We start from the raw sequence: 24,539 nt of genomic DNA, 5'->3' as shown, positions 1-24,539 counted from the left end.
TAGGCTCCGAGGGGGGGCCAGGTGCTGCTGGCCCCATTTCAGAGGGGAGACGGCCCCCAGGCAGGAGGCAGCCGGGAGGCAGTGGGAGTCTGGGTCCCAGCCGGCGCGGCCACCGCGGTGCCAGGCGTGGCAGACACATAATGTCCCCTCCCTGGCCCCCAGGCCACACTTAGTCCTTCCTGAGTGTGTGTGGGTGGGGGGGATGTGGAAACAGCCGGCTGAGTTGCCATTAGAGGGGGCAACGCATGGTGGCTTCCAACACTGGTGCTGGGCAGAGACAGCTAGCAGGGGAGGACCTGGAGCCCGAGCCCAAGGGGGCGTCAGTCCACGCAAAGCCATGAGCCCTCCCTCTTGCGCCCCATTACCTCGGCCTGTTCTCTGAAGGCAGGGCTACGGGGAGGCGGCGGGTCTGCAGGGCTGCACTGAGTCTATATGGAGAGTGGGGCTCACGTTTGGAAAACTAGCAGCTTCTTGCTGGTCCTGGTCCTACTCACGGGTCTTTTTTACACACACTCCCTCCCAGGAGCATGAGGATTGTGTCTGTGTGATTCTAGGGGATTCCAGGTACCTAAGCCAAATGCAGCCACTGGACAGGAATGGCCCAGCTTGGGCAGAGGGAGCGTCTCGAGTGTGTCAGGTTCTTACAGAGAAGAGGATCTAGATCTGGAAAGAACAGACCTCTTCTAAGGGAAGCTTGAAAGGAACCAGAAGGAGTAGGGGGTCCCTGGTCTAGTCACCTGTCAGCCCATCTCCCGAGAGACCCTGGAGACACAGGTGGGCAGATGAGGGAGAGAGAAGCAGAGAGACCCACCAGAGAGGTGCTTCGCTGCCGAGCCAAAACCGAGGCGGGTGTGTGTGCGCGTGTGCGTGTGCGTCCGCGGTTTGTGGGCCCGTGCATGCTCCTGTGTACGTATATCCAGCCTCAGTGTGGGTGGGACAGGGGAGTGGGTGGGGAGAAGGCAGATATTTTTGCCCAACAGCTTCCGTGCCTGGGGGAGGAGAGGTGCCTGAGGGAGCAGCTTCTCAGAGCACAGGGGCCAGGTTGCACTGAGGGCCTGGGGAAGGGAAAGCCCCATGTTCTTTGGAACCGGTGGCCAGGAAGGAAATAGGGCTCAGCCCCTGGGGAAGACGGGCCCTGCCAGGGGTGCTGAGGACAGTCAGGGGAGGGGCCTCTCCTGCTTGCCGTTTTAGGAGGCCTTTGGAGATGTCGGGACTGGGCGGACGGATTTGGTACATAAGTCTCCAGATAGGCTCCTGGCTGGGCAGTGGCTCTGGGCAGCGTCTGCCTGCCAGGCTGCTGATGAGTGGAGTGGTGGAGGCTGAGGGTAGGATAAGGAGAGGTCAGGGGAAGACGGGGTGATCTTGCCTCAGAGAGTAAACAGGGTGGGGGTGGGGAAGTAGGGTTCTGATCAGAGCATCTCCTCCCGCCCGCCTTAGTCTGGGAATGAGGCCTCCGTGACCCACCCCGAATGATTCCTTAACTCAGGATATACTTGCCATCAAAATGGAGATTACAACTGTGTAATCTGTCTCTCTCACGCCAGCCACAAAGGCCCGTCCAGATCTGAGAGGGATGGATCGTGATGTTGCCCCGCTGGGAGTCAGGCCCTGGTTTCTCCAGCTCTGCCACCAGCTCGCTGGGCAGCAAGTATAGGTGGGGTTCCTGGGCAGGTCACTTCCCTGTCTGGGCCTCAGTGCTCTGATTTGGGACAGGCCCCAACCAGATGCTTCTCCAAGACTTGCTCTGGGCTAGGGCCCAGAGATATCATTCAAGTTCATGAGGAAAAGATCTAGAACCCCCCACCCCTGCCCCTCATCCCTCACTAAGTTGAAGTTTCAAGACAATACAGCTTCCCCAGGTCCCTGTCTTCAGGGTTAGGGTGGGGGGTGGGCAGAGAGGAAGCCGACAGCTCATTTCATGGCCATGGTGTTACCAGCATCTGCTTTCAGAGGAAAGAGATGGAAACACACATCGAAGGAGCTCAGTAAATTGGAGCTGTGCGGTTGAATGAATGGAACAGTGTCCCTCAAATCCATGTGAGTGTGCAGGGCCGTGTCCTCCCTGCGGGGAGGCAGCCTCGTCCAGCCCACTCAGCACAAGCAGAGGCTGTTGGAGAGGCAGAGGTGACAGCAGGATGGATGGGGGGGTGGGGACCAGGAGCCAAACAGATCACCCACCTGTAGTCAAAGGAGCCGTCCTCTTCCTTGGGGTCTTCGGGGCCCAGGGGAACATCCTTCTTTTCTCGCACTTGGCCGATAAGAGAAGCAAAGACACAGACACAGCGATTATGTCCCTGCTCCACAGGACCCCGACTGTAGAGTTAGTGACACTCTCCCTTTCAACGAGGCACCATCGATGCCTCCCTCGTTCTTGCTTCCTGCATTTAACCAGCTGTCAAGTTGACGCCCCCACCTCCTCCTCTACCCCGGCGTTTCCACACATCTCCCTTGACAACTGAAACCTCCTCCCACCAGGCCCCCCGCCACCTCTCCACGGGGTTGCCCCCAAACACCGAATGGATGTGATCCTTTCTTTGGCACCTTTCCTATTCTGCTCTGCAGGGTAATTATTTGTGCACGGTTGTAAAAGCCCCTAGCAGAGTGCCCTGGGCGGAGGGGGCACTCCGTACGCACTTACGGGCTGGAAAATGCTCTCGTGTCTGTGACCTCACTAGTGTGTGGGACTCCCTTCTCCCACACCTGCTCTGTGGTTTGCACACACCCATCCCAGGCCTGTCTCCTGGGCTGTGATCTTCCCGCTGTGCCAACTGCAGTGTCTTGAGGGAGAGATCATCCCTCCTTCTCATGTCCTTCACACCCAGCACAGAGCCCGGCACACAGGGACACTTACGCGAGTGACTATGTATCCTTCCTGAGGTATAGGGCAGGATAATCTCCCCCATTTTAGGAGAGGGAAACTGAGCCCTTCAGAGGTGAAGAACATATCCCAGAACTCATTAGTGACTGACTAAAGTTTAGTGTAAAGTCTAGAGCCCAGGCCTCATGGTTTGCTCATCTTTCCAGCGGACTAGGGCCTTACCTTGCAGCTGGAGGGAAGGAGGTAAGCTGTGAGAAGAACTTTCTGGAAAAGGACACTGTCTAAATGGGCAAAGGAAGCCTCCAAGCTTATCTGATGAGTTGGGGGGTGAGCTCAGTAAGGTTGTTCTCCCTGACTCTGGCTTTCTCTTTTACAGGAGAAAAACAATCCCAACGCAGCACAACAAAGTGAAAGAAAACGTCATTTGCCAATAAAGAATTATAATTTCCTGCCCTCCCTCACAGACATCTCCCTCACTTAAAGCAGAGGCAGAACTCTTTAGAATCCTAGGGTCTGAGGGTATGCGGCGGGGGGCAGGTGGGGAGAGGAAATAAAAGAGAATCTTCTCTCTGAGTTGAGTCTTAGGGGGACCCTGGAGGAGGTCTTGTTTAGAGGCAGAGAGAGGAGGCATTTGGGGAGCACGGCTTGTGCTTGGCAATGGGGTTTTGGGGGGCAGGGAGCAATTTTATTCTGCAGCCCAGCAGGATTTTCTCTCACTGGGTCATCCATTATCCTGTCCCCTGTCATTCTACTCACCCCATCCCAGACAGATGGCTTTGTTGCCCCTGTTTGAAAAAACAATCAATATTTCCAGAAGCAAGAATGCCAGAGGTCCTTGTCCTTGACCTTGGTCTGTCTGGGCTGGTGGATCTTGAGGCCCCCAGAAGAGCAACGGCTCTTTGGGATGCTAGGGAAGTCCAAAGCTCTTTCCCGATGGGGTCTGTACCAATGCAAGCCACCCCTCAACCTCTGCCTGCTCTTCAAGCAGGAGCTCCTGACCCTCTGCTGGGGGATCTGTCATTACAGCCCAGTCACCGAAAGCCTCTCTCATGGGCGTGCTTCTTCCATTCAGACCCTCCCCTCTCTGTTCCCTCTCATGGTTAGAGAAAATGCCTTTCTTCCTTCCTCCTTCCTTAGGACACAGGATCCTAATGAGATTCAGGCTGAAAAAAGCCAATTTACTGAGCAGACGGCTGGTGAGTCAAGGGGAGGGAAGGTCATTCTTAATAGGAGCCAGGGTTCCTTCTATCCCCTCTTTGGAGCTGCCTGGACCGTTTCATCCACCCACCTCGGACAAACTTAATTAACTCAAGTGCTTTCTGGCAGCTCTAAGATGCACGGACCAGGCGAGAGGACTCTATGTCCAAGCTTGGCAAGGGTTAGGCTCGCTGGGAGAACTGAGCCCCCTGGATCTGGTCAGGGTCCTGGTGGCTCCCAGGAAAGCTTGCTGGCCCCATTCCCCCAAGCCCATTCCTCCCATACATCCTACCTGGGTACTTGCCACCTCGACTCCTCTTGATGAAACAGACGATGAGCAGGATCAGCACCAGGAGGGCGATGGCACACATGAGCCCAATGAACCAGCCCTGGGTGGCGATGTCTGCCTGGTTGTTGGTGTAAGCTGGGGGGGGGGGGTGGGGAGGGCCAGAAGCAAACACACAAGTGATTTCCCACGGGCGGAGGTGAGGAGGGAGACGTGGGGGGAAGAATGGCTATTTCATGTCGATGTTCCTCCTTGAGCCTTATGCTACTACCTAGCAGCCCTCTGGCCCGAACCACCCCGCTACAGGGACAAAGAGAAAATAATTAAAGAGCCAAGTTCCAGAGGTCAGAAAAGAGGCACAGGAAAGGGATATAGGGAGCAGAATAAGCAGCAGAAGGCTGAACAGGTCCTTTAGGAAGGGGAAGTTTCCTAAGGATGGGGCATGGCATTCTTGCAAACCAGACGGCTGGTCACAGCCTGGTGGGGATGGAGGGAAGGCCAGGGATTGGCCCTGGAGGTACAGTTCCCCATCAGTGAGCCTGGGGTGAGGAAATGGGACTCTGCTACCCATCAGGGAATGGGGGCCGTGGTTACAATGCAAAAACCTGTTCTAAGAACACCTTCACAGGCCTGCACAGGCTCTGAAAAGCAACCCTTCCCACCAATATAGCCCCGAAACCAACCAGGTCTCCTGGCCGTGGGTCCTGGGCAGGGTGTTGTTCCAGAATGCCCTGTGCTTTCTCACATTTCCCCAACTGGATTGTGTGCTCCCCTACAGCAGAGACAGTCCCTGCACGGGTACCCCCAGATGGGCTGGGGCCAGGCCTTCAGCGCACCCCATGCCACTTCAGACCACTTTCACGCGTGGAGACCCCACACCCCTGTGACTGTGAGTCCCTCCCTAGCCCCGCAGGGAGCGCATGAAGACATGTCTCACCCTGAGCAGACCCCTTCACAATTCAAGGGGCATGTGAGTGGGCCTAGAGGACAAGAGCTCAGCTGCCATCTGACGGTGTCCTGGATGTCCCAATGGTTGGCATTAGGGTTTGGGAAGGGGTGTGGAGTGGGCAGGACCCCCTTACTCTTCTTTCTATGGACTAGAGAACACAAGCACCCACTCTTGAAACCCAGTCTGCCATGGGAACCAAGACTTGGGAGGAGAGGCAGGATCCAAGCCACCCTGAGCAGACCCAAAGTAACCCCGGAGCCCTCCGAGTGTGCCAAGGGGCATCTCAGAGTGCCAGTCGACAGCAGGGTCCCAGAGAGCCCACACAGCCCAAGCCAAGCACAGGGCCTCCTCCCGGGGTTGAGGGGAGCACAAGGAACAGAGGGGTGACCCGGAGCCCTCGTGCCCCAGGGTCTTTATCCCATGCCCTTTTTATGGGGCAGGTGTCTGGGTGCAATCTTACCCTTTGCTCTTCTTGGACAGAGAAACTGTCTTTATAGCCTTCTCTGTACCTAGGCAAGGGCGCGGCACCAGGAAGGGTCTGGACAAATGGGGAAGACTGATGAGCAAAGGCTTTCGTGCTCTCTGCCCTGGTTGTGCTCACCCGATCTGTGGATGTTGTGGGAGGAATCCCATCCCCCGCACTCCTGCTCCTGCAGGCCGTTCCCTGGACAGTGTCACAGAGATCCTCCCAGAACCCCACATACGAGCAAATTACTTCCTCGCTCCAACCCTCCAACACTGCCCACTGCTACTGGGGAAACACCTACCTTCCTATCCTGTCCTGGCAGGCCCCACCCGAGCTGGCCCCGGACACTTCTCTAGGCCTGTCTCCCTCCCTCTCTCCTCCAGCCACACTGGCCGCCCACGGCCCTACCTCAGGCCTTTACATGTGCAGCTCTTCCTTCAGATGGCCGCCTCAGTCAACATCCCGCCCCCCTCCCCAGACCTTCTCAGCTAAAGCCAAAGCCCTCTCCCCCAACCAGCCACCCTCTGAGGGCTCTCATTCCCCTTTCTCCTAGCACTCATTCTCAGCCGGAAGCCGGAAGGCTTTATCATCCCCATTTTACAGATGAGATAACTGAGGCACAGAGAGTTTATGTGATTTGCTCAAGGTCACAGAGCTGGTAAGCTATGTGCACCTCAACTGGACCTCTGCTGCTGCCTCGCAATCCCTCCGCTCCCCTCTACCTGACCCCCAAACTGTTGCTCCCTCTCATGCTGCTCCACGCCATCCTTTCCCCATGCCGGCGACATCAGTGTGACCGCTGAAACCTCACAGCCTCCACAGCTGTCCCTGCCTCCAGAGCAGTGGCAGCAGCTCGCCGCTCCTAGGGGGGCTCAGTCCTAGAAGGATCTCACACCCTCCAGAGTCTTCCTCTTTGCTTTCTCCTCCCTCCTGCTATTAAACACATTGAAGCTTCCTGGATCTTAAAACAAAAACCCTGGAGGAACCCACCAGACTTTTCAGCTCTAGCTCAGGCACTGTCCTTTTCTAGGTGAACTCCTTCATCTTCCATGGTCTCCGGGTCCCATCAACTCCTTCCTCCAATCCCGTCAGGCCAACCTCAAGCCTCCCTCTACTCAGCAACTACCACCATGGAGTGGGTCTTTCCCAAACCTGCCTCTACCTCCTTGGCTCCTACCTTCCCCTGTCCTCCAGGCCTGACTTTCCAACCGGCAATCCCTTTACTCATCTCGCATTGTCCCTCCAGCCACGTCCGCAGCTGTAAGCCCAGTGTTCCCAGCCAACATCCTAACATCTCCTTGGATGGTCCATCTGCTTGAAATTCAACCCATGTCTTCCTGCCCCTCGATGCTCTCCACTCCCGCCAGTGGCTTCCCCATTCCTGCCATCCCTAAGGCTTATCCTTTCTCCTTCCAGTGTCCTTCATATTTGCCCCATTGCTCCAGGCTAGAGGGGTCCCCTCCTCACCCCGGGTCTATCAGGTCCCAGGGATACAATGGCACATCATGTCATTATGCTCTCAGGACACCTCCCATCATGCCTGGCCTTCCAGGTGCTCTGCGCGTCCCCTCCCTGCACTCCCCCCTCCCCCGTGCCCAAGAGAGCCTGGCCTGCCGCCCTTCTTGCTCTCCACCTCCACACTCCACTCCTCCTTCCTGAATCTCCCACTCCTCCAGCTCACACCAATCTCAGAAGTCCGATTCTACCCGTTTACTCTGTGAAATGTAACATTCAATCGCTCTGTTTCCTGGGTCTGGATTTTTAATGATACTATTAAAGGCTTGAGAACAGGGGAGTCTTTGGGCCCCCTAGTGCTTAGTACGATGCTGGTCCCATAGCAAGCAGGCAGTGACTACTTATTAAAGATCAGTTTAATCCTCATTCAATATGGTTAATTTGGGATACTTGCCGGGGTCACAGGGAGATTGGCTTGACCATGCGCCACAACTGGAGTTTGGATGGTGGTTCCCACCTTCTGCAGAACAGTTTGTTTTCTCCACTACCATCTTCCTGATGTTCTTGTTCTGATATGTCCTGACAAGCAGAACAGTTTGTTTTCTCCACTACCATCTTCCTGATGTTCTTGTTCTGATATGTCCTGACAAGCCATCTCCCCGAGACTCCCTTTCTCTTGGGACAGGAAGTCACAACCCCAGGGAGAGCGGCCATATGGGCAATCCGGAAAATGAATGTAGCTCTCCATTCCTGACAGCACCTGAAGCTCAGATGTTACCTTCAGTCCTTACCAAAAAGGTTCAAAGAATGTTCTGGACCCAGAAGGCTGTTCAGATCCAAGTGGGTTTTGTAACTACGTGTGGTGCTGGTTGTTAACTAAACTTCTCATGGCCATGGCTTTGCAATATATACATATATCAAATCATTATGTTGTACACCTGAAACTAATACAATGTTGTATGTCAATGATATGTCAATAAAAACCAAAACCTAAACCCAAACCAGGTGGGATCTGGGGTGAGGTGAGCTCAACCATACTCCAACAAAATGACTTAGTTTCTCAAGAACCAAAAGCAATTTAGGACAAGATGATCTCACTCACAACGTGACCCGACAGAGTGGACCCTGAGAGGCGGAAGGCCTTGCAGTGAGGCTTAAGCGCATTACATTTGTCTGCCAACATCATTCTTAATCGATCTGCTCAACATGTTTCAAGATTCCTAATGGAGACAGTAATGACAACATTCAAAGACTGGGGTGCATTTACACTCGCCACCTTCCACTGGAATGGGGAGCAGAACAGCACCCGCTCCTCCGGCCCACAAGGCCTGGCAAACTCAGGTCCAAATGCCTCTTACTCCCGACCAGAGGCCATATTTTCTGTGCCTCCCACACACCACAGCCTGCAACACTGCTCAGAAATGGGCCATTCATGTGCAAGGCAGGCAGTTCTCATGACTCAAAGGCGAGTGACTCAAAGTCCGCAGAAGAATTCCATTTCAGAAATAAGGGTAGATGAACACGCAGAACAGGGGTGGACTTCCTTCAGATGCATTTGGGCTTAGCTGCTCTTAGAGGCACCATCTGAAGCCTCTGCATCACCACCGTGCCCCATGGTGGGATTCTTCCAAACACAACCGACAGAGGCTGACTACGGGGAGGTCCCCTAATGTCCCTCCTCCCGCTTTCCTGAGGTCTGAGGCAGTTCGCAGTCTGTCCTGTTGGCCCACCGTCAGCACCTCCCTGCTGCCGCCTGGCCCCATCCCGCCCACCCCAGGACAGAAGAGCTGGCGAGCCTCTGGAGTCCAGAGTTATGTGTTTGTGGCCCCTTGGGTCTCTTTGCCTTCAAAAGCTTCAAAGAGGTGATTAACTTTCCATGTGGGATCTTCCCGCTGAGGGTCAGGGAGCTGGTTAGCATTCCTAGTGGTTTTCTTCCATATCCCCCCTGAACCACTGCCGCATGTTTGAGTCTGTGGACTAAAGTGATGGCCTGTGGTCACCTAAATGACCTCTGGGTTGGACCCAGAGATGCTCATAAACTCTTGCTGTGATGAGACTCTGGGACCTAGGGGATCTTGTGAACTTGGCTCGGGAGTCCACCCACAGGATACACAGCGTGCATTTTCAAAGAATCCAGAAACACACAAACTTCAGAAAGTGAAAATATTTCCTTTCCCTCTGTGGTTTGCACATAGTAATTTCTAGCCAGCCAGCGACGTCAATGAGCAATATGTACTCAGGGCTAGGGTTGCAAACCTGCTCACCCCAGCTTGCACGGAGAGGAATCTGGGAAAACTCACTCACTCTGAAAGCAATCTATCAGGAAGAGTGTCTCCAGAACAACCACAGGAAAAGAGAAAAGGACACTGAGTCAATGTTCAGAAGTGTATTATCAGTCGTCTTATTTTTCTTTTCTTTTTTTTTCCCCCCTGTACCTCATGTTTTATATGGGGAAGCAGATTGGGATGTCCCCGAGGGCAGGGCCTGGTCCTTTCCTCTCTGGCTCTTTCTCCGCACCCCTCACTCACAGCCCCAGGACTTAGCGCTGGGAGAAGTCAAATTCTGGAAGCAGGCTGCCCTGGCTTTTGTAGCATTCCCTAGGAGGGGGCTCTAGCCTGGGATCTTATCTATGCTTCCTGCCTCTGTGCTGGACTCAGGTTGATAATGAAGCAAACTCAAATGCACGCACCGATAAGCAACAGCTTGGGATCCTGACTGGGTCAGACAGAGTCGAGCCACCTGCTCTGCTCGATCAACTGTCCAGTTCCTTGCCTGGCTCCCACGCTGGCCAGGCCACTTGCTCAGATGTCTTGCCTGAGTTGGCTGGGCTGGCCTCAAGCAGGCAGCTGGACTCTCAGACTCCCTGCGTCTCGACAGCCTGGGCATGGGCAGTAGAGGTGGAGGCACGGGGCGAGGACAGGACGTCCAGACAGGAGGGACCAGGCCAGAAGGGGTGGAGTGAGACATTTGTACAGATGGGTAGTGACTCTTAAGGTGCAGCCTACCAGGATGAGCCTGGCCAGGCGCAGGAAGAGCGATGAATATTTCAGTCAACATTCAGAATGCCATATAAATCACTGTGTGGTTTTTTTCTCTATGCGTGTGTCTACTAACCCGCATCTGATCAGGACATCCTGGGGGCAGGGACTGGTCCTTTTCTCTCTCTGGCTCTTTCCCCAACACTCGCCCTTGGCCCCAGGGCTTAGCATGGCCACCTGCCTGGCCGACTGTGAAGATACATACGAACACATGAGCAGGTGCCCTCAAGTCTCCAAGCTGCCTGCCCAACCTGACCTTCTCCCGTTTCCGGAGCCCCTGCTGGCCTATTCCTTTGGCACGCTGAGGTTGCTTCTCTAGCGACAGCTGAAGTCCCTTTCGAGCCAGAACTCTGCTCCTACTGGAGAGCTTCCTCCTCTCCCCCAACTCGATGAAGATCAACTACTTTGAAGCCACGGCAAACTTGGGATAAAAATTAAGCCAAAAGAAAGCCCCCAACAACTTGTGTCACACACCTTGGAGTTTTTTTAACAGATGACAGTGGCAAGGCAGGGATATACATGCCGATGCTGGGAAGATTTCTAGGTCGAGACCCTTGGATGGCCCTATCTCTTAATGCCACGTGAGGAAGCAAGGTCCTGTGCACACGGGGCAGGCTGCCCTGCGCTCCTCCAGCCCCCAGACCCACACACAGGGCCCAAGTTTGCACCTGTGCCAAGCCCTTTTGTTTTACGCACAGCGAGGAGGGCCAGGCGCCTCCTCCGTCCTCAGCCTACAATCCTATTTCCTTCGAACTCCCCACGCACGCCTCGGGGTCAGAAGGGTGCTTCCTCGTCACTGTGCATGCGCCCTGGCTCCTCTTGGCTTCCTGGGAGCTGTGGACTGACGTATAATAAGAGTCGAGACACGCCATGCAAGGTGGGGAATGGGTGGGATGAGTCTTCTTTCAAAGGAGGAGAGACAAGCAGGAAGCTGAGAATGGAATGAAATGCCCCATGCTTGCAGGGGGTGGCCAGGCCAGACCCCCTCTCACCTGTACTGGTCATAAAGGTGATGATGGTACTGCTGATGCCCTCGTTGTCCCGGGAATAAACGCGCAACGTGTATGTCATCCCGGGATAGAGGTCTGTCAGCCGTACAGGCTGGGCCTGGGCCTTAACGGGGACAGTTTTTTTCGTATGGTTGCCTGGGGAACAGAAACCTCAGTCAGCCTAGGGCCAGGCACGAGGAGCTGGAGAGGCAGTGCTTGGGTTCCTGGTCAGCGGTCAAGGGCAGAAGCATGGGGGGAGGGCCAGGCCGCTGCGCAGACCAGGAGGTCGCTGGACAGCTCCACCAGCCCTTCCATGCGGTGCCGACTCTCCCACACAGCAGCCTTCCCGCCAAGGGCGCTCTTCTCTCTCCCCAGGCTTTCTTTCCTCACTACAGTCTTAAACACTAAACACTATGACCTACTTCCTGGGTGGGAGCTTTCCCGGCGAGGGTCTGAGAGCCACTCAGCATCCCTCCTGGTGAATGGAGGTGAGGCAGGACTCCACTTCTTGGCTCTCACTCCTGGTTTCCCCTGTCTTTTCTCGCTGTGTGGAGGATTCACACATCAGGAGAGGCCAGAACCCTGGCCTCTGGGGTGCGGGGTACAGGTGGCTGCAGGAAGCTGCAATAGCAAGGACCAAAATCGGGGTGCCGATTCTATGGATGTGAACCCCTCCAACCACAGAGGACTGACAGTCGGCTTTGCTCTTTCCTTACAGATCTTCGGGGAGCTCACCCAGGCGGATCTCCTGGCTGGGTGAGCTGGTTTCATTCATTGCTAAGGATAACACCATAGTGGGTCTGAATCTTCAGGGGCAGGGCCCTTCCCTCAAAGAAGGCAGATATCTTGACCACACTCTACAGTCTGATAAATATGTACCCTTGATCCTAAGATCCAATAAAGAGTGAACAGCTCAGCTCCAGCCACCCGCTCTCTGCGACAAAGTGGCCCCGGTCAGTGCCTTGGATGGGAGGCCACTGGTATTCCTCTGTGAGCAAAGCGCAGCTATACTCAAAAGTCTGAACTGGCCTAGCCTGCCTAGTGGAGACACCAGAAACATGGATTGTGAGTTAAGGAAATCCAGGCAGAAGTGAGGTTTGGCTCATGGCTGGGGGGCAGGGAGTGGTGGTGCTTTCAGAACCCTCATCCTGGGCAGGAAGCAGACGCAGGGCCCCATAACCCAGGTCCTCCCCAGCACATGCAACCCTAGACCTCCACTAATAGCTTCAGAAGCCCTCTTCCTTCTCTCTCAGCTGCTCTTCCTACCCCACTGCCGCCGGAGCGCGTATCGATTTCATTAAGTCATAATTAAGCCGGGCTAACAGGCCCCTCGGAGCCTGGGGGAGTTCGCAGGATCTCTCTAATGGCATCTACACTACCCGCCGCAGCTGCTGCCACCGCCCCCCCCCACCGCTCAGCAATGCTTACTGTCGGTGTACTCAACCACAAAGTCAGTTCCGGGCCCGAAATTGTGCTTCCAGGTGATGTTGGCCCATTTACTGTTGGGGAGCACCGTGACGTTCCATATGGACTGCCTGTCGGGGGCTGGTGGGCAGGTTAGAAGAGGGGTTAGTGGTGAGGAGGGAGGCAGCTCTAGAGACACACACACGTGCACACACACATATATATACACGTGCGCAGCTCGGAAAGGGAGGACTCAGAAGAGGCTGTGCACAGGGCCCGACAGAGCTCCAGGCTGCAGCCTCGGTGGCCAGGCCAGAGGTCGCCACCCAGGTACGAGCGGGTGCAGTCAGGAGGACCTGTGAGTGCGGGAGACCTGGAGTCGGTCTGTGTGTCCACGCAGGTAGGGGCAGGAACGAAAGAGTGGGTTTCGACCTATGCCACCGGGGGCTCGAACCTGGGCTCTTTCCCTTTTTAGATCCCTTGTCATGGATCGGAATGGGGCGGCGGAAGGAACCCGGAGAAAGCCCCGTTGGCCAGCATACAGACCGAGGGCGAGAGATGTGCCAGCCTCATTCCCTTCAACCACAGACATTCTACAGGAAGGAGAGAGGGATCTTCCAAAGGCCCTCGAGAGTCGTGATGTGTAGGAAGGGCGGGACCAAACGTCGGAGAGCTTTACGGGGCTCCTGACACTGGAGGAGAACAGTAACCCAGACGGGTGTCTCTGGAGTCCCTGTGGTCCTTCTTGGTCAGCAAGATCTTGGATTATGTGGAACATGGCCTTGGACTCTCTGAGGGGACTTGGGGTCTACAACCCCAGGGTCCCAAGTAGAGAGGAGAGTTATGAACCCTTCTTCTCCCTCTCCTGGGCTAGGTGGGACCCAAAGAAGGTAACTCCTTCTTGGTCCCCCACCCTCGAAGGTTCAGACACCAGAAGAATCCAGTTCTTTTGGCTTCTCAGCACTAAATTGTCTTTGAGGCTTGATCTCCATGTAATACGGAAGACATTAATTATCTAGTGCCTACGAGCTGGGAACTACTTTATCAAAGCCACAGCACTGTCTGAAACCATAGCCTGTGGACAGGAGAGTGGCACTAATCTTCAAACGTAATCATTTTTCACGAGTCCCAGCAGTCTGATTACCCCATTTCCCAGCAAAGATTTAATAGTGGAGTACTAGCATGAAGCCTTATATTTCAAAGACTTTACAAGTGTGGCTCCTGTATATTTTATTAGCATTCAAGGGGGCACTGTCACCAACTCACTTGTCAAAAATAAATGAATAGAGTACGTTGGTGATGCATTTATTCATTATCTATTTGACATGTGACTGAGTCTGCAGGGCTGGGAAGTGATAAAAGATCTCCTGGTCTTCACTTCAAAGAAGTGCCTTCTCTACTACAACCTTGTCAGTTGCCGGTTGCCCCAGGTGAGTATGATTCATGTTAGGTGAGGGGCCAAGAAAGAGACTCCACTGATGGCGCCATGGGGCATTCTCTGTGGGAAGGGCAGAACACAGGCTTCTTTACTTATCTGCCTGGGGTCTCCATTGTACTGGTGGCTTTTAGCCACCCCAAATCCCAGCTCCTTGGAATCTCATGGTTCTTGCGAGTGGGAATGAACTAGGAGAACTCATGATTTGGGAACTTGAGCTTCTTCCTCCTCAGCTCTGGGGCCTGGAAATAGCCAGAGAATTTGGGTTTAAACAGTTTGGCCACCAATACAATACTGACCCAAATCTGAGGGTCTCAAAGGTAGTGGAGATTGGGGCACTGCTAGAAAAGGTGAAGTGATGGGGAAGCAAAAGACTTAGAGGTGAGAGCTGGGGGAAGGCAGTGCCATGTAGAGAGACCTAGATATCGACCGCTCAAGAAAATGTTCAAAGAGAAAAACCAGGAAGGAGGGCTATCAATTGCTATAAAGAACAGAAAGTGTGAGAGGAAGTATGGATTGTTCTGCCGAGTCCTGGAATGGGAGAATTAGGGGTTATCCCTTGAAATCTGAAAGAAACAAGTTAAGGACAAATAAAAAGTCCCATTTCACCCTGAAAAAAGTAAACTTAGGAAATGTGGTCCTAAGGCATAAGACATGATAAAGATGAACGATCATTTAAAAAATCATGGATGACAGAGCCACTCTGCTGCATTAAGGGAAGTGAGGACGTTTGAGGGGTGTCCCCAGGCTCTAAGGATAAGTTCAGGGGCACGGGCAGGTCCTCCACGGTGTCTTGGGCAGTTAGAAGTTGCACATGAGAGTCCATGGGGTTAGTCCTATGTGGCAGCAAGGCCGACCTCTCCAGAGGGCAAGTAACTCTGCTGGGGAGCAAGATCCAGTCCCTTCTTCATCCTTTGTGCATCTCCTCTGTGACCTCACAGCATCCATGGGGACACAGAGCTCTGTTATAAGGTAAAGATGCCTCCCTGTGGCCCCAAAGAACACCCATCACCAAACTACTGGTGGCAGCTTCTAATAGCCTGCCAGGCTTCCTCCTCAGCCAATGTCTTCCTAAAGCCCATATTGTTTAAATTCTAGATATTGTATCTTTAAAGCAAATCGGTGTTTTCAAGGCTTGAAGAACACAGTGTCAGTTATGTGTCCCCTCAGGGCTCATGTATCTCCATGTAACTGAATTCAAGATGATACTCACACGTGCATCAAGCCTCCATCCTCACTGAGGTGCTGAGAAGTGAGGCCCCGGAAGGTAAAGGGACTTGCCCAGGACACAGTGGGGGCCTACCACCCTACAGCTGCCGGCGGAGGGTTCTGGGTGCTTCCTGCCTGCCCTGTCAGCTGCATCATGCTGACTCTACAGCTGGCCTGTGGGCTCTGCAAGCTAGAGGCCCTCCCCTGGATGGTAATGAAAGAGTGTTTGATGCTTGGTTCTTAGAAGTATGGCTGGATTCCTGAGGGGTTGTCCTCATGCTGGAAGAACCGAGCTTCCCGGCCTGGCTGCAGGATGGAGGAACAGCACATTTTGTGGGCTTAGCAGGCCAGCCTGGAATCATTTCTTACCAGGGGCCCCGAGAAAGGCTGCGATTCTCCCTCCATGTGTGCATCTGGGGGTGTGGGGAATGCAAATGGGAAGAGGGACAGAGCACCCTCCGGCATTATGGGCCTCCCTAGCAATGCTCTTTCCTGGAAGCTCTTCTTTAAAAAAAAAGGGGGAGGGCTGTAAATGTGCTTTGTTGGGAGAGGGGTGAGGGAAGAGCAGGGCTCTGGGAACAGAGCTGCCCGGCGGGGCCGACCACTCCCCTCTCCTCTATGTTGCAGGGCTGGAAGTGACATGGCCAGGGCGGGAAGCCCTCTCAGGCCAACTATCCAGGGTCAGGCCCCTGCCCTTGCCCACGCTCTCTCCCTTCCGGAGTGCTCAGCCCCGAGCCGCTGCTCCGCATGGAGGTGGAGGCAGCCCTCCCATCCGGGACCCAGGGGTCCCGCCTGAGGAGGGTGGGCCTCTGTCACCAAGGATCTGAGGCCAGAACACGGCTGTGGAGCCATTGAGGGCCACCCAAGGTGGAGAGCGCCTAGGGGGTGCTCCGTGCCCCCAGGCTCCCGGACTGAGAACCCCTGTGCGCTCTCCAGCTAGAAACAACGGGAGGTGTCGGCCAACGGCACCCCAGACCCGCCCTCGTACGCGGGGGCCTCGGCGGAGGGACGGGGCGCAGGGACAGTGGGCAGTACCGGATTCGGGCATCTTAGTCCCGGAGGTGGTGGTGGGAGGCCTCTCCGTGGTGGCAGCAGCAGTGGTTGTAGTCGTGGCCACGGTGGTAGGTGCGACACTTGGGGTGGTGGGGACTGTTGTGGCTTCGGTGGTGGCAGCGGGGGCGCCTGTGGCACCCACCGTGGTCGGGGGCGACGTGGGAGGAGCTGGGAGGGAAATGTAAAACAGCCGCGTCCGGTCGGTCCGGGCGTCCCCCAGCCTGGCCTCGCGGCCCCGCGTGCAAGGCAGGCAGCCCCGGGGAGGCGATGGGGCTCAGGGACCAGAAGCCTCCCCCAGCGTGACGGACCGGGTCGGACGGGTCACAGTGAGAGAACACAGCCATGGGCCAGGAAGAGAATGAAGCCCTGTGTGTGTTTCATTTTCTTCTCATGGTCTGTGTGGCTCGAAGCACCCAGCATGCACCCCGCCCACAGTGAGGATGAGGATGGGGAAGGACCCACCCCGAATCGCTCAGGCCCCAGGGACGGCATGGGGTCCCCGACCAGCACCACCCAGACACAGGCCAGTCAGCAGCGCCTGGGTCCGGCCCTGGAGCTCCCGCCTTGGAGGGGGGCAGGTGGTGGCTGTGTCCTGCAGGAGCACTGGAGAGACTCCCATTCCCAGCCATTCCCTCCAAAAGTACCCTTTCTCACAGCTGTTTGAGTTCTAACACCCCCAAACCCAACGACAGAGCGAGAAGAGTCCCCACTCTGTGGGTCAGCCTCCCAGCGGGGTCTGTGTCTCCTGTCTCACTGTCTGCCCGTCCCCAGGCTCTCATCTCTTGTCCATGGCCCTGCCTCTCCTCCCTTCTTCCCTGCCCGGTGATGCTCCTTCCTGCAATTACCCCACTCCACCCTAACTCCTCTCTTCTGAGGACATCTGGGCTCCAGGAGCCCCAAGTCCTTTCCCTTCACGTTAAGATGTGGGATGGGCACTAATGCAGTCACAGCGTACTCTGTGCTCGGTAGCTGGAGAAATCCCAGGACGCAAGTGACACACATTTGTGGGCCTCTTTGTTGCATAAGTCTTCAGGGAGATTCGTTAAAAATCTGTGCCCTCTCTCACATTCTCGTCTCCCACCCAAAGCTACCCGGGGTGTCAGTCAGCCCTGCGGGGCTAAGTCTATCCGTGTGACACTGTCCCCACAGGCCCGATTTCCTTCTACAGAAGGGTCGTGGAAGCTAACCGAGGGTGGCCCTACTACTCTCTAGTTCCATTATTACCAAAAGCCGAGAGGATGAGAAAGATGGGGGCAAATCTGAGAGAGGCAGAGCCCCTCTTCCCTTGCCATCTCCTGTCATCTGATCATGGTCCACTTTATGGGGCAGAAGGCAGGGACGTTAAGACATAAGAAGATACTTGTAAACCCCTGAGGAATAGCCACATCCCAGCCCCATCTCAAAGCTCCAGAAGTTTAGGAAGATAAGATCCCCACCGCCCAGAAGGGGGCCAGGGCAGGGAGGGAGCCAGAGAGCTTTCTCAGGGGGGGAATGAAGAGATCCGAGGCCTTTTCAGTAAGAGCCTGACCAACAAAAGCCCTTTCACTCCCCTGGGTCTCCAATATTACAAGTCTCCACAGAGAAGGAGGGAGTGTTCTGGGATCCCAGCCACTTCCCTAGTTGCAAGATCAGAGGCGGTACTAGACCCTGAGGGTGCTGACCACAGAAGTCACACTGGGTAGCCAGCCTTGTCCCATGCATTCCAAACATTCCTGCGCAGGGTCAAAGCAGACCACGCTCTAGTCCCTATGCCCCAGTCAATGCAGACATCAGGAAGGTGTGGGGTGGGGACAACTCTCCCTGTCAAAGTCACTGTTCAAGGATGTATTAGTCCAAGGTGGCGCCAGGCCTGGAAAGCCCAGTGCTACAAAAGCTCCACACGAGGGAATCCACCTATCCCATTCACCAAGACTGACAGACAAACACACAGAAAAGCCAGAGAGACCCACAGGGCAAAGGTCAGCTCTCTCCCAGGCCTGCCCCTTGCAGCTCCCTTGGCCACGGACACACATGGGCTTTTCCCATGCTGCTCTGTGCTGCAGGAAGGACTCTGGAGAGGCTACCTGCGGGCAGGACCTGCTCTGACTTGGCTCCTTAACAATGGTGTATTTTCTAATCATTTCTGGCAAGTCCAATGTTCACAGGGCCCTCCTTAGATTCTAAGACTATTTAAAAGGCATCATCAAAAAGCTTTGGGGGGGGGGGGACTCTTTTTGAGTTAAAACCATCCCGCTCTGTGTAGTGTACACCTGGGCAGTGGTGTTACATTTTGTGGGCCCCCAGAATCAGTGGCATTTCCCCCCAAAGCTATACACGCTCTCACATGCCCCTTGGTTCTCGTAAAGCAGAGACGCACACACTACACTCCCACAGGCCCACAGCTAGGCTCACACACACTTCCCTGCGCATTCCAGCGAACAGCCCTGGGAACAGAGATGCTAAGAGAGGCTAGGTTAGGGTGACTTACTGTACTTACAGTAAGAGGGGAACAGGAGGCAAGGAGTGGCTTCCCAAGTGTCCTCCCATTGGAGTCACTGTGGAGCTGGCAGCCTCAGCTGGCTGAGGTCACAGATGGAAAACCAATGCTCTCTCTGACCCACTCATTAGCTGTGTCTATTGTCCCATGGCTGCACAGGGCAAGAGAGACAGGGAGACTGGGAGACAGGGAGGGCAGAGGCGAGACGGAAAAGCTCTGAGTCAGGGGAGTGAGTTGTTGGAGGCTCACATAGGCGAGAGGGGAAGGCAGGTTTCCATGGGGAAACTGTCCGGTGCTCAGGTCAAAGGGGACCCAGAGGATTTCATCCCCTGGGGCGGGGTTTGGGTAGAGGACAGAAGGGGACAAAGGGCTTAGAGACAGAGAGGCCCACAGGCTGGACAGGCACATCGCTGAGCTCGGATGTCATCTCCAATTAAAGCAGGAATTATGGGCTGGAGAACCACCCTGGTCAATGATCGATGGAGAGCACCAGCCTGGCAACTGAGAGGAAGCCGGGGGTGGGGGGGGGGTAGGTCAGGGTGGGCCTAGAGCTGGAAGCACCTACCCAAGAGCCATGTCAGCCTAATGGGTTACCTCATGCACAATGGAAGGCACCCCAGCCGTGGCTGAGGGTTTGCCACCAGAGTTTCGGGGAACACCACAGAAGAGATGGAGAAAATTGAGGAGAGAGGTCTTGTCTTACTCATCTTCCTGACCCCAGAACTTGCCACGGAGCTGCCCAGCAAACATGTGCCGATCTGAGTCACAGAGGAGGCCAGCAGTTTCCAGACATTCCAAGGTGGAAGGTTCAGTCCAAAAATGGCCACATGGCGCATGGACTACCCTGGCCAAACCACAGATGGCCAGGCCAGATGGGCAGCCATCCTGAGAGGCTACAGACACGGGTGCGCGAGAGGGATTATTTTCAGTGGGTTAAATGTGAACAGAGTAGTGTGGGGAAAAAACACCCAGGCTCGGGGAAGAGGAGAGGGAAGGGAGCAGTGGGCTGGACAACAGACCCACATCAGAAATGTTGGACCTGGGCTCCATTGCTTGGCATCTGCAGATTGTGCAGAAGGTTCTAGAGCATTTACAGCTGAGAAGAGCCGAAGCCACGAGCACATCTCATTTACAAAGACGTACACCGTACCTCTACCACCATGTCACAGGGAAGCTGGCGCCCAGGAAGCACATTTGATGGAGGGTCAGAGACCGTGCACGCATGGTCATGCCATGATGGGCCTGGATCTTTTCTAAATGGGCGGCAGAAGGTGGGGGGTTTGGAATGATCACCTCTCCCTCACAGGTGCCACTCATGAGAGGGGCAGCCCAGGCTGGCTCAGATGCTCGCTGAGCAAGGCGGACTCCCTGCTACCCGACCCACCTGCCTTGGGTCCCAGAGTGCCAGAAAGGGGGAGGCAGGCTGGGAGCTGCTTGACCAATGAGCTTCCGGAGGATTCTCTTGGTGTCCTGTGTCTCTACCTTCTATGTTTACTAAGCCTGCTTAGGCTACCCTGAGCACCTGTTAGAATAGTTCCAGAAGAGACCCTCGTGCCAAGTTGCATCGGAAAGCCAGGGCAGCCCCCAGAGTACAAGGATGGCTTTCTCCACGGTTCCCAGGCCCAGGACATCTCTCTACCTCATATGCCAGCGGAGGTGTTCGGGCCCTGTGGGGAGGCACTGGGACCCACCAGCCTGGGTGATGATGTGGAGGGGGGATGGAGAGCTGGAGGGGTGGGGACAGGGAAGGATGATGACTGCGCACCACCCACAGATCTGGCAACACAAACACAAATTGAAGGAAGCAGGGTGTGCAACAGAAATAGAATCAACCTAAAATGGGGGTAGGAGGAAACCAGATCAGGCGGTCATCTTCACAAGCCAATCCCCCGGTTCCTCACCTGCTTCTCAGTCCTCCCTGCTGCCTAGAGCTTCAGGAGGCTCTAGTGATCCCCTGCCCCTTAGCCTTTGCTCTGCCAGGGTGCGCCTTGCCCTCAGCGTCAGAGGAGGACAGGGGAAGGAACCCTGGGGTTCCCTGCATAGCACCTCCAGCTTGAGGATAGGTCTTCTGCGGTGACACGCCCTTTGGTGTCCTCAAACCCACAACATGAGGGCTTGAGAGGACTGTGATCAGCAGGCCATTTCCTAAGCCGGGACCTGCCCGCCCACTCCTCACTTCTGCTATGCATTTACCTCCCAGACCCCGAGAGTGGAGGCTGTTCATGCTGAAGACTCTGAGGAGCTGGGTTTCTAAGGGGCGAGGGAACAATCAGCCCATGGTGCCCACTAAGACTCCAGGTCCTGGAGCACCTGGCCCTATCCAAGGACAAGATCACTCACGGTCACTGACCAGAACCCATGGTAGATGGCAGAGCTGGTGCTGGGCCCCCATGCAGCATGCATGGTCAACATGCACAGTGTTGCACAGTGTGCTCACCCACAGGTCACCCTTTCAGGGGATGGCAGCCTGACCAGAAGACAGGAGCCAGCTGCCTCCACTCACGGTACAGGATTCCTTCAAGGGACACGGCCAGCCACCCAAGGGCTGCAGACCCTCATCTCTCCGAGATGTCAAAACTAGGCAAGGGCCCAGGTCAGTCCGGGGAAGGAATCACTCAGCTTCCAAGAAAGCTGCAGGTGCAGAGGCTAGGTCTGGAGCCCATGTGTGTGGGGGGGCCCCTCCTAAGCCATCCGAGGGGGGCCAAGAGTATGTGAAGGGAAGAGGGGGAGGGTTTGAGCTCCTCTGGTTCCGTCCTCCGCATACATCCCTCTTGACAGTCTGGCTTCCCAACCCCTGAAAGGGTAAGTCTGGAGCATGCTTTCATCCCGAGCTTCTCCCTCCTTCTCCACCCTGGCTGGGCTGGGCTCCACCTGCATTGTCCCATGCCATGCCCATTACCTCTGCTGCTGGTACGGTACCTGCAGTTGGAGTAGCTTCAGAACACAGCGCCCAAGATGGCCAGAGAGAGGGAGAAAGGATGAGAGAGGGAAGACAAAACAGAGCACAGGTGAAACCACAGGACAAGCAAGCAGAGAAGCGTCTGGCTCAAACCTGACCCAGACAGGGTGGCCAGGTGCTGGCTACTGCCCCGAGGATGCTGACTGGTGTCCAGGGTTCGTGGTCAACTCCATGGGGGGTCTGGTATGTTCCTACAGAAAATTTTCCACCCGGATCTTGGAGACCTTTCTAATACACTCTGATTCTACCTCCACTCAAAGACTATCATCTAAGGGGTGGCCATAGGGACGGTCTACCTAGAGTGCTCTTGTTTCCAGGTCTTTCCCCAAGAGTGTGCCCTTCCATAGCCAGGCTGATCTTTATGAGCAGGTTGGGTGACCTTTCAGGATGCCAAGAATTGAGGGCATAAGGTGTAGGTGGCATAGGAGGACATCAAGCCCAGTCAAAAGAATGGTTCCTGTATCTTTGGGGGAAGATGGTGAGTAGTGTTGGGGTGGATGGAGGAGGGGCAAGCGTATTTCGTGAATCCTCTCCCACACCATCTCGGCCTTGGAAGGCCCGGGAGCTGTCACAGATGGCAAGCCTGAGGCCCCTGCCTGGAGGGTCTGCTGCCCAGTTTTTTCCCACCAGCTGTACTTTATGAAATAAGAAACCCAGCTGTGGATTGGGAGCCCTAAAAAGAATTCCTGAATTTACTGCAAACCCCTAAATGGAGAAGAAAGTCTCCCTTTGTCCTCTTGTCCCCTAGGGCCCCAGAACGTACCCTGTGGTGGTCACTAGGGCTGGACAATGGGGTATTTGTTGATCTGATGTTCTGTATTGGGCTAGGGATGGGGAGGGACAAGAGTCTCTCTTTATGTCTCTCCTTATAGAATTAAGGAATCGGAAAGTGCACTATCCTCCGTCTGGCCAGGCTTTTGGTAAGAGGCATATTATCAGCCACTTACCCAAAGTTCCCCAGCCCTAATAAACTGCCCGAATGCCCAGGGGGGTTGATGAGCACACAAGGAGGGGAGCTTATTGTGTGGCTCACGCCTGGTTTACAAGACCAGAGAAGGAAGGACCGTTAGCCTTTCTCTAGTTTTTGCCTGTCCCCGCTCCCGCCTGCCTCAGCACCGGCCTGCCGGCCCTCGGGGGCTAGGGGAGGCAGGGCTGGGGAGGGGATGCAGTGCAGCTCCGAAGCTGAGCTGGGAGCCCCGGCAGCAGGCCTGGCAGCCCCAGTGAAGGAAGCCCTGAAGCTCTCCTGGGGTGGGGAGGAGGTGCTCAGGAGGTCCAATCTGGGCCAGGGTCAGGCCATTGGACCTCAGCCTTCTGGGACAAGCACCGCACTGAGCAACCTGTTATCTGCTTCTAGAATCCCAGTTCACACTGCCTCTTCCCTTGCAGAACGGACCCCTCCTCTGCCCAGCCTCTGCCCAGCCACTGCACCTGCCTCAGCTAAACCTAACATTCCTCATGTTGAATAGCAAGGAGATACTCTTGTGGATGTCTCCCCTTCCAGACCTTATCCCTTGTTTTTGGCGCAGCGTCCAGCACCTCATGTTGCAGGTGCTCAGGAAATGGCTGTTGAATACACCACTGCTCCTCCGAAGAGGCAGGGGGTCCCCTCCTTCGGTAGGGGGCCTACCAATATCTAGACTTCTAAACCTGATATCCTGGAGCTTCTGGGCGCCAGCACGGGTACGAGTGGGCCTGGAGTCCCCCCTAGTGGACTTCTCAGGCAGGTGCACTCCAGTGGGGACGCTCTGTGGCTGGGAAGATGCCAGGAGCCAAGAGCTGGCTTGGTCAGTGGCTGTTTCCCAACACCCCCCCTCCCCACGGCCTGACACCCCACCAGCTCAGGCTGCAAGCAGGGACGACACCTCTGGCTCTGCTCATGATCCTGGCAGGTAGCCTCAATCAAGGCTGCTTCCCTCCCTCCTTGGCTCCATGTGTCCTCGGGAGAAGGGGGATCCCAGAGCCCTCCCCAGGCACCCTTAGTAACCCTGCTGCCCCTCTCGATGGGCGAACACTGCTGCAATTCTCTGAAGTTCATGAGCACGTTTACCTCGCACATGCTTTCCCTCGTGTCATCTCTACTATGGACTTAGGCTCTCTTTCCTATCCCCACCACCCGCCCCAGGAGGACAGATGATAGATGTTAGGTAGCTGGGCAAGTCAAGGCAAAGTGGCGATCAGGTCTGACTGCAATCGTCTAAGAAGATCTGAGTTTTCCGGATACATCGTCAGCACCTACCTCTCAGCATAGGAGATGGGTTCTCTTGTATCCTACTGGGGGGCTGGAGGACCTGCAGCCTTATTTTCTCTCCATCCCAGAAGGCCGTCCGGCCAGAAGGCCAGGTCAGGGTGTTTCTCTAGGCATTGGAATTAGCTGGGACCTTCCACCCCCAAGGCGCTGTGATGCACCTACCTTCGTTCGGGGGTGCCGGTGACTCCTCTGTGACTGCTTCCCCAGAGCCCACCTGCGTCCTGGCACTGAGGGTAAAGCGGTAGCGCGACACGGGGTCTGCTCTTTGCACCGTGAACTTGGTCTGATTGGGAGAGAAGTTTTCCACTATCTGCTTTCCTAATTTGGTTCCATTAACTGGGGAGAGATAGGTAAGTGAAATTGAACTTCAGCAACACTGACCATGGTGGGTTATATAATCTGCAGCTGGAAGGAGAAAGCCTTCCAGTGGAGCCTGCCCCAGGACCTTAGTGACCCGGGGGATTGGAGACTGGGGTTCAAGGGCAGAGACCTGGGCAAGAACTTTCCAGCTCTTCAATGACACACCAGTGTTAAGGTTTTTTCACTGATCTCATTAT

The 24,539-nt window shown here is 55.3% G+C and overlaps 1 protein-coding gene across 19 annotated transcripts in view; it reads right to left on the bottom strand.

Moving 5' to 3' along the window:
• NFASC (neurofascin) overlaps positions 1-24,539 on the bottom strand; it is a 180,644-nt gene that overhangs the window by 6,963 nt on the left and 149,142 nt on the right. For 10 of the 19 annotated variants that reach the window (XM_081825069.1, XM_081825072.1, XM_081825073.1 and 7 more), the window contains 7 exons: positions 24,145-24,318; positions 21,695-21,709; positions 16,282-16,467; positions 12,627-12,743; positions 11,202-11,354; positions 4,308-4,439; positions 2,179-2,248 (listed from right to left, as the gene is read on the bottom strand). In XM_081825069.1, the coding sequence (XP_081681195.1) occupies positions 2,179-2,248; positions 4,308-4,439; positions 11,202-11,354; positions 12,627-12,743; positions 16,282-16,467; positions 21,695-21,709; positions 24,145-24,318 (847 nt within the window). The remainder of the gene's footprint in view (positions 1-2,178; positions 2,249-4,307; positions 4,440-11,201; positions 11,355-12,626; positions 12,744-16,281; positions 16,468-21,694; positions 21,710-24,144; positions 24,319-24,539) is intronic. The other 9 variants (XM_081825080.1, XM_081825082.1, XM_081825083.1 and 6 more) reach the window with 4 other exon arrangements.

This window comes from Leptonychotes weddellii, chromosome 6, assembly GCF_054177405.1.
Source record: "Leptonychotes weddellii isolate Sample4059 chromosome 6, ASM5417740v2, whole genome shotgun sequence".
Lineage (NCBI taxonomy): Eukaryota > Metazoa > Chordata > Mammalia > Carnivora > Phocidae > Leptonychotes > Leptonychotes weddellii.
Note: the sequence above shows the minus strand (reverse complement) of the source record. Positions and strands in the feature narration are given on the sequence as shown.